General features: G+C 40.7%; 1 protein-coding gene across 2 annotated transcripts; it reads right to left on the bottom strand.

Moving 5' to 3' along the window:
- Nucleotides 1-2,587: 2,587 nt before the first annotated feature.
- snapc2 (small nuclear RNA activating complex, polypeptide 2) lies at nt 2,588-14,707 on the bottom strand. 2 transcript variants are annotated; one of them, XM_035915679.2, is made up of 7 exons: nt 14,442-14,707; nt 13,226-13,399; nt 11,280-11,400; nt 8,114-8,202; nt 7,576-8,020; nt 4,461-4,549; nt 2,588-4,203 (listed from the first exon to the last, which is right to left on the bottom strand). In XM_035915679.2, exons 1-7 carry the CDS (start codon nt 14,649-14,651, stop codon nt 3,886-3,888), a joined length of 1,446 nt encoding a protein of 481 aa, XP_035771572.2. In that variant the 5' UTR covers nt 14,652-14,707; the 3' UTR covers nt 2,588-3,885. The 2 variants fall into 2 exon arrangements, with proteins under 2 accessions (XP_035771572.2, XP_006808545.2); XM_006808482.3 differs by having other exon boundaries at nt 7,576-8,202.
- Between the last annotated feature and the right edge of the window lie 828 nt (nt 14,708-15,535).

The following is a 15,535-nucleotide window of genomic DNA, read 5'->3' as shown; positions in this document are numbered from 1 at the left end:
TTATTCATCATTCTAAGGTGAAGTATTTGTTGTGTGCAAAGCACCTGACCTATGGGTATCATCTAGAAAGAGGTGCATTTATCCAAGCTGGCTGTGGGATACTCGTCCACTCTGTGGGAGCCAGGGATTGAACCACCAACCTCCTGATCAGCAGCTGCCCTGCCCTACCTCCTGAGCTACAGCCACATCATTAAATATTTTTTTAAAGTGTCATTAATTAATAAAAATGTAAAATCATTCAAAGGCATTTAAAGAAATTTGAAGCATTTAATAAATAATAAACACTTTAATGGAATAGTAATAACTAATATAGTTAATTATTTCAATTTTAATTTGTAATTAATTAATTACACATTTAATTATGTGTTTATTTTGCCATTTGTGGGCCTCAAAGCCCAAGCACAAAATATAATTTCTTTTTTTTACTACTTTCTACATTGTAGGTACAAACTAAAGACATCACCTATATGAAGCAAGATATATGGAATTATGTAGCAAAGGATTGATTTGATCAATAACTCTAAATATGTCTTATAATTTAGATTCCACCCTTTGCTTTGTTGGCAGCGCTGCAAATCCTCGGCCTTCTCTCAGTGAGCTTCATGCTGTCGTCACCTGACATGTTTCCCCTCACAGGTGTGCCTGTCAGGGTTCATTTGTTGAGTTTTTTGCCTTCTTAATGAGGTTGGGACCATCAGGTGTGTTGCGCTTTGAATGTGTCCCCAAGTGCTGTCACAAAAACCATCAAGACCACGATGAAACTGTCTCACATGAGGACGCCCCAGGAAAGGAAGAGCGCCTCTGCTGCTGAGGATACATTCATCCGAGTCACCCGCCTCAGAAATCACAAGTTAACAGCAGCTCAGATCAGAGCCCAGATAGATGCCACACTGAGCTCCAGTAGCAGACACATCTCTACATGTTGAGAGGAGACTGTGTGAATCAGGCCTTTATGGTCAAACAGCTGCTGAGAAACACAAGGAGTGGACATTAGACCAGAGGACATCTGTGCTTTGGTCTGATGAGTCCAAATCTGAGATCTTTGGTTCCACCTGCCATGTCTTTGTGCGATGCAGAAGTGAAGGCAAAAGGACCAACAAGTACTCAGCATCTCTGGGAACTCCTTCAAGACTGTCGGAAACCCAATTCACGTGACGACCTCATGAAGCTCATGGAGAGAACGCCAAGAGTGAGCAAAGCAGGAATCAAAGCAAAGGGCGGCTTTCATTACTACATAATTCCATATGTGTTCATTTACACTTTTGCAGTCTTGATTGCAGCAAGGAGGAATTATGGCAGGAGCCCGAGCTCCGCCTGGAAGAGAGAGCTGGGGATTCAGTAACAGCGGGTCCTCATCTTTGGCCTACACCTTTGCCATCATTATATCTGGCAAGGAGTAGGCTGGGGCGCCACACAGCTGGGCCTCCAACGCCAACTAAGCTTCTCTTAAACATAAAACAACAGAAATTTGGATGCCAGATGGATCAATTTCTACCCACCCATCAGCCATAAATGAGTAGTTTGAGAAATTCTACCGCGACCTTTACACATCACCTTTTTTTTTTTTTTTTTAGGTATTTACAAGTCTGAAGCTTTACTAGTAAGCACTTCAGACTTTCACAACCACCAGATCACTCAGTTATTGATGACATACTTGATTTGGACCCTTGTGCAAAAGGCAATATTTGAATAAATTATTTCAAGATTCACCGAGCTGGGAAAAAAACTAGATTAACATGGATAAAGGATCTCAAAATGGAAATTCCCAAAGAATTCTGGCAGCTCTGTCTAGAGAATACTCACGCATCTTCGTTCTGTATTAGACAACGTTTGATGCAATTTAAGAGAGTACTTAGTTACAGACAAGCAAAAATGTATCCAAGTGTGAGTGTAGCATGTGCAAGATGCCAATCAGGTTCCAACCACATTAGGGAATATGTTTTGGGGGTGCCCTTGGCTACACAAATTCACAAGAATGTGTAGGTCTTTCTTACACATGCAACAGAACAATTTCACCATCGGCCCACATCTCCACCTTTGGGATTCCTGCCCAAGCTGTTATGGTTTCGTCACCACAATTAAAAGCGATTGCTTTCGCCTCAGTCACGGCTCAAAGGTTTATTCTTCTTCACTGGAAATTCGACAAACCTCCTTCTTTTAACAACTCGGTGAAAGAAATGCTTTCAATGTTACAGCTGAAAAAACTGAGCTACAGCAATTCAGTTCAATTTTATTTATACAGCACCAAATCACAACAGCAGTCACCCGAAGGCGCTTTATATTCTAAGGCAGACCCAACAATAATCCTTACAGAGAAAAACTCAGATTCATGGATTTAAAATGGACTCGTAAAGTTTTGGCAAACTTAAAATAAAATTACATAAAATAAGTTGTACTGAAAATCATTTGTGACATTAAAACATGCCACAAGTAAAGATGTATAATATTGTTAGAATCTCTTAGCTTCACTTTTAGCTCGCTAGCAAACATGAAATAACTTTGCCAGTGTTGGTCAATGGGATGCCAATAATAGTCCGATTTGATTAATTTACCATGCTGAGCATTGTTACGTTTTATGCATACATACAATTTCCAGTTTTACAAGGGTTGGGATTTTGTTGCGTTAACTTGGTGATGACTTTGCATACATACTGTTATATCGTGAGTGGTGCTTCATATGCCATTGTGGCTTGATTGTACATCATAGTCATGGACTTTATTTTTATGTTTTACAGTAACAGACACGCGTTTTCAAGAATACAGGTTTATTGAACTTTTTTAACTGTCTAACATTTCTCAAACAATTGTGAGGACAGAATATCCATTGTATTAATTTCATTTGTCATTTTTTATATCGTGTATTTTTTGCATTTGTGACACTACCATTCAAACCCTGGTCTACTTAATAAATTTACGTTTCCAACTTCCTGTACTTTTTTGTATTTATCAAAATATGCTGATGTTTTATTTACAATGCTTTCTGTAGACAGTGCTGAACAGAACTGTTGGTAGAACAATGAGCTGCATATCTATTGCTCTTCCTCCTCCAGGTCCCAGCAGTTGCTGAATAGGCAGCCATAATTCAGTCAGGTCCGCTGTGCTCCAATCCCCAAATCCAGACTCCTCTACCCAAACTGCCAGACGTAGAAGTGTGATTCATCACTCCAGAGAACACGTGTCCTCTGGAGTCCAGTGCTTTATACCACTGCATCCAAAACCTTTCATGTAAGGCTCGATGCAGCTAATCAGCCACGGAAACCTGTTCAATGAAGCCGTCTACGTGCTGCTCTCAAGCTAATTTGAAGGCTTTCATTCCCAGTGGTTTTCACTTTGTTATACTACTGGCAGACTGGAATATTCTGCATTGCACAGGCGGGGCATCCTGTAACGGTACCACGCAGGAATGTATTGAGCTCATGACAGCGACCCATTCTTTCACAAATGTACTTAGAACCAGTCTGCAGGCCTGGAGCTTGATTTTATACAGCCGTGTTCGTGGAAGTGATCGGAACACCTGAATTAAAGGATTTGGGTAGGCGAGGGAATACTTATAGTTTTATTACATTCAGCCATTCTCATAGATGAAAGATCTGAAAGTGCTGTTTGGAAGTGTTGTTTAATTATATTAAAAAGTCAAACAGTTATCTGCAGGAAACATTTCAATTAAAAAAAAAGCTAAATGTCCCAAATGCATTTGTTTAACTGTATTAACATAATGAGCTGAAAGAACAGCTTTGCATGAATGATACAGTTCGAAAGTTTGAAATAAGGACCCACGTAATTCAAACAAAGAAAATCAATTAGCGGGAGCTTTTGACACTTAACATACTGTGATGAGCTGAAAGCTCAGTAATGGGTTTAAAATCACTACAACAACAATAATGTCTAAATAATCATGGATTCCTGTCTACGCTTTAATAGTGTCAGTGGCACAATAAAAGGGTTAAGATGAGGGGGCGTCACATTTGAATAATCTAATTTGCTAAATGTGGTGGAGCTCTGTGTTGATTGGCTGTCGGCTTTGTGTATCAGTGACTTCTTTCCTTCGCCGTCCGTGACGTTAGTGCCGTCGGTAGTTCCTGTAGGATTCTGATGGTCTTGAGGAACCAGTGCCTTTAACTGAGTAAACAGTTCATCGTCCAGTTCTTGAAACCTTCTTCTTGTCAAGTCAGAGTCAGTAGGGGCAGAGAGACACTGGTACATCTGAAACATAGAGGGTCCCATCAAAACACTGGAGAAAAAAAGTTCCTATTTTTAGGTTCTGCCAGAAACATAAAAAACCAGGCGGCTGACAAAACCTAACCAGCACAGATCACAAACTATCCTCGGCCTCCAGTGAAAGCCAAGAATGAAATTTATTTCAATCAAAGTAATTTTATCCTCAAAAGAAAAAACAATTTCAGGGCTTTCAAAGCCTGATCACATGAAGACGACGGCTGTGTGTCAGCAGCAGGTCTCACCTGGATCATATGTTTGTGCAGTTTGTTGCAATCTAGCAGGGGAAGCTCCTCTGGGAGAGACATTAAAAGGTCCAACACTATGGCACTCTCTGGATGACAAAATATATTATTAGCAAATGTAAATTCATCAAGTGAAAGCTATAAACAAACTTTCAAGATCGATCCAATATTTTGAGTAACCAGAGGAACAAGAACACAATGCATGTTTCACAGTTTTTCCTTTTTAGCGAAGCTTTGGTCAAAGACAGCACCAAGGCCAATGGGTTGAAGAAGATTAAAGAATGCTCTGTTAATGCCAGACTACAACTTATACAGTTCAACGTCCTTCATCGTTTGCATTTTTCTAAAACAAAGCTATGCAGCATTTTTCCGTCTATTTCGTCTTTGTGTGACAGATGCAAAGCAATGGATGGAACCCATGGTCACCTTTTCTGGTCTTGCCCCACACTCAGGAGTTTCTGGGCAGAGATATTTAATATATATAACCGGATTTATGACTTAAAATTAGAGCCGGATGGTGTACTTGCAGTGCTAGGCTGCTCCCTAACCTCATTGGCACTCAGACGTCCTCTTCAGAAAGCCTTAATGTTTGGCATGATTGTAGCTAAAAGACTTATTCTTAGAGCCTGGAAATCACCATCTCCTCCATTGTTCAGGGTTTGGCTACATGAGATGATTGCTTGTTTGTATATTGAAGAGGTTCGTTATCGTTTGGCTGACACCCACTTTAAGTTTGTCGAAATCTGGGGCCCTTTTCTCAATCATATTAAGGGGAATTTAACATAAACTTTAACCCATTTTTACTGAACTTTGTGTTTGTGTGAAACTGCACCTCTGCCGGACCCTGATTCCTTCCTGGACATGTTTCCCACATCTTCTGGTCTTGGTGAACTCTCTGTTGCCCTGTCTAAACTCACACAGAAGATCATCTTCTTTGGACAATGGTGTTTCTTTTGAACTTTTGATTTGTACTGGCTAACTGGTGTATTTTTATTTATTTATTTATTTAGTTTTTATTTTTTTCCTTTTCTTTCCTGTTTGGGTTTTTTTTTGTTGTGTTTGGTATCTGTTTTTTCTTTTTTTTTTCTGTGCTTAAATGTTATGTCCTTTGTCTGGTTTGATGTTATGTAACTTTGAACTTAAAATCTTATAAATAAACATTAAATAAATAAAAAAAAAAAGACAGCACCAAGACTGTTTTGTAATAGTGTAAAAGGAGTTCACAGAGTAGGTGTACCCTGGTTTTATATTTTGTTTCTTCAATTTTTATTTAAAAAAAATATCTCTTTCAGTCTCTTTGTTGGTCCCTGAGTTGATGGAGCACAGAGAGAAACATCTCCCTGTTTCAGCTTCACTGACAGGTGTTGCCGGCATAAAATGTGAAATAAGCTTCTATTTTAAAAAAATACAATAAAAAACTCTCACTTGTTTTGTACTATTATGAGCTGAATATATGCTTTAAAAGATCTGCATATCATTATCTGCTTTTGTGTTTAGATTTTATGAAGTGTCCAAACAATTTGGGGTCAACTTGTGATGACCACAACTAGGGATGCACCGATACCGATACTGGTATCGGGTCCGATACTGTAAAATGTGTGTGTACTCATACTCGTAAAAGTTAACCGATACCATGAACTGATACTAACTTATTTCATTAATCAGAGGGTAGCATGTCATTTCTGTTGTAGTTTTTTAGATTGGCCACTAGGGGGACATCCCGTGCTAAACAGGCACAGGGTTAGGCGAGTCAGACTGGCGGCTTCAGATAAAAAAAAAAGAAACTAGAGGCTGCTGAAGCTAGGCTAAACAAAATGTCAGCAGTGTGGACCGGAACAGCCAACTTTAACTCAGGTTTTGGAAAAGCGATGAAAAATGTCAAGAGAAAATCCACAGGCAGTTAAAATAACAGAGGCTCTGGATGACAAGCCAATGCCGGCCGTGGAAAACATAGGATTGCACCGTCTTCTCAGCATACTCGAGCAGTGATATGAAATTCCCAACCGCCCATACATCAGGGAGATAATGGTGCCAAAACTTTCTGAAGAGGTAAAGACAAGCAGTGTGTGCGCGATGTCAGTCCTCGGTTTAACGGCACAGTGGACTGATGATCCACGGGCAGATGAGGAGTTCGTCATCTATTTTATTCCAAACAGAAGTGTTTATTTATTATTCTGAAAGCTCGAGACAGTGCCAATAGTTCAGTGATATTTTGTTAAATTACAATGTGGAGACTCTGCAATAATTTAAGAGAAGTGCTTATTTTTCACTTGAAATTTTTTTGTGGTCATTTTTATTAAGATTTTATTTTTTATCGGCAGAGAATAAAATAAAACCTGTCTTCCAATTCATTGCATTTGTGTGTGTGTGTGGTAGAAGTATTGGTTTTTGTACTCTGTATCGGCAAGTACTCAGATCCAAGTATTGGTATCGTATCGGTTTGTAAAAATTGGTATCGTTGCATCCCTAACCACAACGGTTTCCCAGAGCTTGAGGGTTTTGCACATTCACAGGTTGCCTGATGGGAGGGGACGTTGCTGCAGACAGTTACAGTCCGACTGCAAAACTCCCAGAGACATTGTTGAAGGTTGACGAATAATTGCTGTCGACTTATAGACAGATTGACATCAGCTGGTTGTATTGTGCTTACTTTCCTACAGAACAAGAAAGTTGCTGAGCACAAATGAAGTCGTTAAATGTGAACAGACATGAGTTTTTACTATTACAGTTAACTGCTGTATTATTTTACAGACTAATACCCGACTGTTAGCAAACTAAACTCTGTCTTACATTTAAGAAGCACATCTTGAGTACAGCTTTACCAACATGAATAACTTTTGATTTGTTTCTGACATCCTGTTGTTCTGAAGACAGAAACGAACCTTTTTTCATTAACCTCACATGAATATTAAATTTACTCAAAAACATAAAATACTGACGGGCACCAGTGCAACCCCTCAGACACACCTATGGTCTACATTTGAAAATCCTAGATGACTTCATACTTAAGTTTTCACATTCACAGGATATTTTTGGAAAGGTTTACGTGTGAAATTCAGCACGTTCAATGTGTTTGTTGCAAAAGGATTCTGCCATAATAATCAGCGATGCTTACCCATGGGAGTGAGTTGACAATCCTGATTCGGTTTTTGAACTGTACTTAAGAAGCCATAGATCTTCTCAAAGTCCACTACACACTTGACACCAAACATGTCTTTTGTGGCATATTTGCTGGTCCGACCAAACTTGGCATGAAGTGCTGTGGCGGAGACGGACTGTGGGAGAGTAGTGGGTGTGGAGCAGCTGGAAATGGCTGAAGAGGCAACAGTGGATAATAGAGAACGGGGGGCTGAAGTAAGGGTAGTGGCAGAGCAAGAGGCGGGCACATTAAGGCTGGAAGACAAAGACTGAGAGGTGGAGGTGATAGCGATGGTGGTGGGCTGTGGCTCGGTGGGCTGCTGGGTGGTCTTGTTTATTGACCTGCTGAGACTTGGAGATGTTGAAGACCTAGAAGTGGGTTGAAGCGGTCCTTTCTCTGGCGTCGCTGTCAGAGATGCCGTCTGTAGATATACACATGGCTTGTCAGAAGTTTCAAATGTGGGCGCAGGCTGTTGCTGTGGTAGACAGATTGTGCTGTTTGGCATGCTACATACTTGAGATGGTGCTGGCGGTGTTTTGGATGGCATTGTGGTTGGTGCTGGAGTCTTGGGTGACTGGACTGCCTTTGTGTACCGATGCGCACCTAGAGAGGGACATTTTACATTTTTAGTTGCAATATATTTTTTCACAATAATATGGCAGCAGCTATCAACACATGTAATGAGGCGTTACCTCGGGGATCAGAAAGGACATGCCTACAGTTTGTTTACTCTGGTCTGCATCTGTGGATGTGTTTGTAAACTTGCTGCTTTTCCCTGTGATTTGGTTTCTTTTAACACAGAAGAGTCTAACTGAACTCCTGCAAACCTTAATTCATCCCTACAAACCATGTGAGACTGCTCACTCTGCTTACTGGTCAGCTGTGTCTGTGGCAGGAGTGACAAAAGTAAATACAGGAAGATGTTGCTGTGTGCCGGACTACTGCAGAACATGGACAGTTTACATAGAAATAGTTAAAAAAAAAAAAAAGGCCTGTATTTGTATAGAGCTTTACTAGTCCCTAAGGACCCCAAAGCACTTTACACATTCAGTCATCCACCCATCCACACACTGGTGATGGCAGCTACATTGTAGCCACAGCCACCCTGGGGCGCACTGACAGAGGCGAGGCTGCCAGATACTGGTGCCACCGGGCCCTCTGACCACCATCAGTAGGCGATGGGTGAAGTGTCTTGCCCAAGGACACAACGACCGAGACTGTCCGAGGCGGGGCTCGAACCGGCAACCTTCTGATTACAAGGCGAACGCCCAACTCTTGAGCCACGATTGCCCCACCATAGCTCTATGAGATTGTCTTACTATACAGTAAAAGCCATAGAAAGCAGGCAGGTGTTTGTATTTGTTCAAAAAAACCCCAAAAAAACAAGAACATATTTTTCCCATTACCGTGTTCAGGTGCCCAAAATATGGAGCAAAACGGATATTACATTTCATAATATGGGAAGGTGTTATTCCAGCTTTATTCTTAAATGGATTAAACTCATTTTTCACCAAAATTTTACAAACAACACTCCATAATGACAAAGTTTGCTTGAAAACTTCAATAAATTTATTTGCTTTTATTCCAAATTTATTAGAGTTAAAAACCAAAAATACAACATGCACATAAGTATTCACAGCCTCGACACTCCAAACTGACCTCGGGTGCACTGCATTTCCTGTTCCTGTCTACAACTTAATTAGAGCCAAGCCTTGGTAAATTTAATTGATTGGACAAGAAAGGCCAGCTCATAGTTTATGGTGCAGGAGCTGTCTGTAGGCCTCCAAGACAAGACTGCACTGAAACACAAATCAAGGGTGCAGACAGACTTCATGAAGGCCCCAGTGAGCACAATGGCCTCCATCAAGTTTAGAAGCACCAGGACTCTTTCTAGAGCTGGCAACCACCCAAACATCCATAACGGGAACCTTATACAGCGCTTCCCTATACCCGTCGAACTCCCGCAGGCACAAAGAAATTACGGAGGCTATCACTTATCACCTGACCAAAGATATGGCTCCATCAACACTGTGCAAAACGAGGGATTTAGGAAAATGATCAACACCCTGGACAAACGCTACACAGTGCCGTCCCGCAACTATTTTTCTATTGTTGCTACCTGCTCTATACACGCAGTGTCGAGCAACGACAAAATGTGAGACATTTGTTGTTTTTATGTTTATTTATTGTTTTTATGTTCAGTCTCAACTGTTACGAAGTTGATGTGCAGTTAATAAGTGCAATAAATATTTATACTGGAAAAGAAAATCGTGAGAGAATCGTGATCTCAATTCTAAGCCAAAAAATCGTGATTCTCATTTTATGCAAAATCGTGCAGCCCTATTGTAACAAATTGTGGTCCAAGTGAATACTTTACAGATGCACTGTGAACGTTTAGGGGGAATGTTTTTGTTGTTTGTCAATCATTTCACACTGACCTATGAAACACAAAAATATAGAAATAAATCAGTATAGCATCAAGATAAATATGGCAGGGCCCAGTCAGACCCTTCAGCCTTCTTGCAGATGGTATGGTAAATCTCTGTCTCTCTTCCACAGCATGTCTTTATCCTGTCCTCCATCTCTTCCCCCAACCAATCACAGCAGATGGCCCCGCCCCTCCCTGAGCCTGGTTCTGCTGGAGGTTTCTTCCTGTTAAAAGGGAGTTTTTCCTTCCCACTGTCGCCAAATTGCTTGCTCATAGGGGGTCATATGATTGTTGGGTTTCTCTTTGTATGTATTATTGTAGAATCTACTGTACAACATAAAGCACCTTGAGGTGACTGTTGTTGTGATTTGGTGCTGTATAAATAAAACTGAGTTAAATTGAATTCCAAAATGCCTCATTCTCAACTTATTGCGTTTAAAAGATTTTCAGAAAACCTTACGATCAAGTTCACTGGCATTCAAAGTTGTTTGAAATTTTTTAGCAGATACATCTAGATTATCATTTTCAAAATCCTAGGCGACTTCCTTCTCCAGTTATATCACATGATTTTCAGATAACTTGACCTCTGATTTTAGGTAGATATACCTATGGTAACAATTTGAAACTCCTACATCACTTTGTTCTCGAGTTACAGCATACACAAACTTGAGTGTTGGCATTGCCCACCATCATTGTGATAAAAATACAAGACCAGCCTTTTATGGCCGATTTACCATGAAACCATGAAAGAACCAGTTTCAAATTATAGGCCCTTTGTTACTAGCAGCCTGTCACTTAAACAATGTTAACTGAGAAACTGAGAAAGATAACACAATTTGACAGTACAAAAAAATATATATTTTTGCACCAACAATGCGATTCAGAAAGAGCCATTAAGCAAAAACCTGGCGTATATCAGCATACTGTTATTACAGCATACTGTGCAGCGTGTGCTTAGAAAACACTCAGTCAACTGAACAAGTAGTAGCAGGTCTAAAAAACTATCTTCAGCAGATGGACAGTATCTGAAAGTCAAAAACAAGAAATCCAACAAAGACCTGACACAGGACCTGGGAGAGACAACTGATCCATTTACCGCTTACCAAACGTTTATCAGAAATGGTCTCAATACAAGGGTGGCTACCATTAAAAATAAAAAGGAGCAGGCTCTCATTTCTGGCAGATGCCACGTTGCCCCACTATCCTGAACACATGATGCTGAGAGGTGGTTGGAGGAGCTACAGGTTTGTACCTTGCACTGGCACCAGCATTGGCCTCAAAGGGATGGTAGGACCATCTGTGGGTGGTCTGTGCACCTGGGGAGGGTCACAATTTCTCAAAGTGCAAGGCTCTGTAGAAGACACGATCAGCATCTGAAAACACAGAGAGAAGCAGAATGTGAGAGAACAACATTGATTCAACTGTGTTTTTAACTACACAAATTTAACTATCAGCAGGAATTTTAAAAGCAAAGAATAGAAAACTTTAGTTTAATTTACATGCAGCAAGAATTATTCCTTGCAAATTAAGATGAGCGGCAGGTGCACATTATTGATTTGCCTTTTTTGAAAAAGCTATATTCATTTTTATATCAGCCAAGCTCATGAAGGTGGTATTTTAAGAGCCATATATTTTCTGAGGTGGTACTCGTCATAAAAGGTTTGAGATCCGCTGCTCTAGCTAATCTCGATGAACACCAAGGTGTTCCCAGACTAGCTGAGATATACAATCTCTCCAGCATGTCCTGGGTCTGCCCTGGAGCCTCCTTCTGGTGGGACATACCTGGTACGCCTCACCCAAGAGGAGCCCAGGAAGATGTTAGATGCCCGTACCACCTTTATTGCTTTCGATGTGGAGGAGTAGCAGCTCTACTCTGAGCCCTCCTGCCAGAACACTCAGCTCTCTTTTCACCACAATTTTAGGTGCAGCATCTGCATCACTGCAGCCGCAGCATCGATCTGTCTGTGGATTTCCTGCACCCCCCCTCTCTCATCACTCAACAAGACTCCGAGATACTTAAACGCCCCCACTTGGGACAGTAACTCGTCGTTGACTCCACCCTTTTCCTGGCTAAGAACCATGGCCTCAGACTCAGAGGTGCCACTTTACACTCGGCTGTGAACCGCTGCAGTGCGAGCTGGAGGCCACCGCCTGATGAAGCCAACAGAACCACATCATTTGCAAAGAGCCGAGACAAAATTCTGAGACCACCCAATTTAAATTCTGTCCATAAAAATTTGAACAGAATTGGTGGGGAAGGAACGAATCCAACTTATTGCTAGCAATGCGAACGAAGCTCTTGCAACAGTTGCATAGGGACCAAATGACTCATAACAACGAGCTAGACGGTCGATAAGTCCAAAAGCACCTCTCACAGAATCCAAGGGACACAGCCGGATTCCTTCTGCCAGTTCACAAAAGACATGTAGACTGATTGGGCACTGGCACCCACCCCATGAAACCTCAAATAAGATTCAGAAACGATATACTTTGAAAAACTTTGTTTTCCCTGTTTGTCTATGAGTCTTTTTCAATTAAGAGATTGTCAGTCGGTCTTTGGGTATAAATAACAGGCTCCACCACTTTTCCCCCTCTTTCTTGGAGACAGCACAAAGCAAAGATGACAATCGGCACAAGGAGACGTTTTACCAATTACCACAGCAATTCAACTTGAGAAACATGAACAAGTAGGAAAGAAGGCTGCAGCTTGACTTGTTAACTGTTGAAGTTCAGTTCTGGCTGCTGGGCTGGGGCCTGAATAACTTAGCATTAGCATTAGCATCCTGTCTGTACAGGTGTTTGCAGAGCGCTGAAGTTCTGTTAGCAGTATAATAAGATTTTTTTTTTCTGTCCTGGATGTAGTTTGCGCTTTATCATCATGCTGTGGTCTTTTTCTTCAATATAAATAAAAGCTCAGTCCATATCCACGCTGTAGACTGAGCCACTATTTTTCTCCACAGGCACACAAATTGAAATCAGCTGACTGTACACAAGTGCAAGTAGAACCAATAAGTGGAGTCAATAGGCAAGCAGAATAACAATCCCAATGAATTAAAATGCTGGGTCTCGTTTCTCCCTACTGATAACAGATCTATCCTGAAGTATGACTGATGGACCTCCCTGTTGTCATGCGAAGGATTTGTTGTTTACTTAAATTATCACAAAAATAAAGTTGAACTACATTTTAAAAATGCCTACCTGAGAGAAAGCAGTGGAAATAGTTTCCTCAAGGGTTCCCACTAAAGAAGAAGCCATGTATGTCCACTCTTCAATGGGTTTTCTAACCTTCCTCTCCTCCCTCCTTTGCCTTTTCAGCTTCAACCTGGCATTTAAGAGCACTTTGTTCTTCAGAAGTTCAACCACAGACTGGATCTGAAGGAGGGAAAGGACAGTCCGTGTCTTTATGCACAGTCAGCACACACAGTATAAACAAAAATTTAAAAAATATAAACTCAGTACAAAAAGTAAGATATCTTGTGTTAGATTATTTTTTTGTAACAATATTTGGCAATAAACCTCATGCTCTTTAGTCCCCTTAAATGCTGTCATGTTTCTAAGGAAAATGCATTTGCAGCATGGTTACAACGATGGAAAACTTGCCAAATCTTCTCTACCAATGACAAACAACTTATTCTGACAAGTCAAGTCCCTGTGAGCATGGTCGAAGTATGCCACGCTGACTGACCCACACCATAGGGCAACCTTAAGCTGGTGTTGTTGGTCCTAAATCTCCAAATTGAAGACCAAGTTCGACATAATGGGAGATGTCAGCACTTAGGAACCATAGGCGGTCTTCTACAGATTCGCAGGATTATATGGCACTCCAGACAGAAAATGGCCAATCTCTGGCCTCATAGGGCTGCCATGACTGCCCTTTACTGTTTGCACTGGTATTGACAACATGTGCACTGGAACCTGAAGATGTGGAGGAATATCATCTCTGGTGATGATGAGTCCAGATTCTGTCTATGGCAGTCTGGATACACGGAGGACGCCATGCTGCTTGCTGCACCAATAAGGTGACAGCTTTTAGCTTTTGGTGAAGGACGTGTGTGATGGTGTGTGATGTCATCTTTCTCACTGGAAATCCAAAGTTTGTCATTACTGGGGACGCATATTTCCAGTTTCTTCAGACTTTAATCATCCGATCCAATAAATGACACTAAATTTGAGCTGTCTGGCATTGGCAACGATCTGAAGTTTTTCCTGAGCACAAATACACGTCCCTTACAATTTAAGGGGAAATATACAGATTCAAGACGTATTAACAAGGAGGACTGTTAAAACAAACAAATAACCACTCAAACACATACTTCCTTACTTTCTGTTTCTATAAATTAAAAAGGATATTTACGCCAGACTTGTTTTGAGTGAAGTACCAACGAAAAGCTTCGTTTCTGTGTGAGGGCCGTACCTCTGACAGGGACCGAGTAGGCAGGTATTTTCTCAGGAAGGCACAGTCGATGTCTGTTTTTCCTGCGGCGGTCCCGCTATTCAGTCTTTTAAGGGCAACAACAAGTTTCTTCTTTTCGTCTCGATGCCACCTGCATTTACCGGAACGCTCCGGCTCAGCGTCCAGTCGGTCAGACCACTTTGTCCGAGTAACGCGAGGACGCGGCTTCATGTTCGCCTGAGTTACAACGAAATTAACTTTAAGATTCAACACAGGCTCCTGCTACTCACGTATGCACTTCTCCGATAAACGTAAAGCTTACGTAAAGCTCAAAGCAGGAAAACCCAGTGCGCATGCCCTTTGCTCCAAAACTTCCGATAATACATTTTCAAAATAAAAGTTGAATATTTCTATTTGCTACAAATAATTTGTTGTTCAGTGTGCGTTAAACTGAAATCGCCTTTATTTGGTCATACAATGAAAGAAAAAGCGTTTCTAATGGCCCAGGCTTATGATTTTTTTATTAGATGTGATAATAAAAAATAAAACAAACAAACTGTCTGTCACATCAATATTATACATTTAAAAAAAACAAAACTTTCTTGCACTCCACAGGTTTGGAAGGTGAAATCAAAGCATTTAGATCCCTTCCTCTCTCTCTTTCTCTCTCACACACACACTTTAAAAAAAATTGTTTTTAGCGTGGACGAGTGGGTTTTCATTTTATTTTGAAGGTCGTACTGTTTCCGGGTAACTCCGAGGTAACGCAGCATAAAAATATGGGCAAAGCTTCGTGAAATTCTGATCGCCTGCCAAAAAGTGAGAAAAAATCATTGCGGGAATTTAAGCTGTTACGTGACCTGTTGACCTAAATCTGTCAAAAAAAAAAAAAAAAAAAAAAAAAATAGGCCAATCATATCTGTCACAAACTGTTTCAAGTATTTAAAGGCCAAAAAGAGCATTCCTGTCACTAAGTAGCTGCTGCAGTCAGTGTTTGGTAAAATATATATATATCCTTTATTTATTTGGGTAAAAAGTGTAATTCGCATTAAAAAAAAGTTTTTCAAAAAAGATCTTCCCCAAGAGGGAAGCAGAAATTGTGACAAATATAACAT

The sequence above is a fragment of the Neolamprologus brichardi genome, chromosome 3 (assembly GCF_056152115.1).
Source record: "Neolamprologus brichardi isolate AB-2024 chromosome 3, ASM5615211v1, whole genome shotgun sequence".
NCBI classification, from domain to species: domain Eukaryota; kingdom Metazoa; phylum Chordata; class Actinopteri; order Cichliformes; family Cichlidae; genus Neolamprologus; species Neolamprologus brichardi.
Note: the sequence above shows the minus strand (reverse complement) of the source record. Positions and strands in the feature narration are given on the sequence as shown.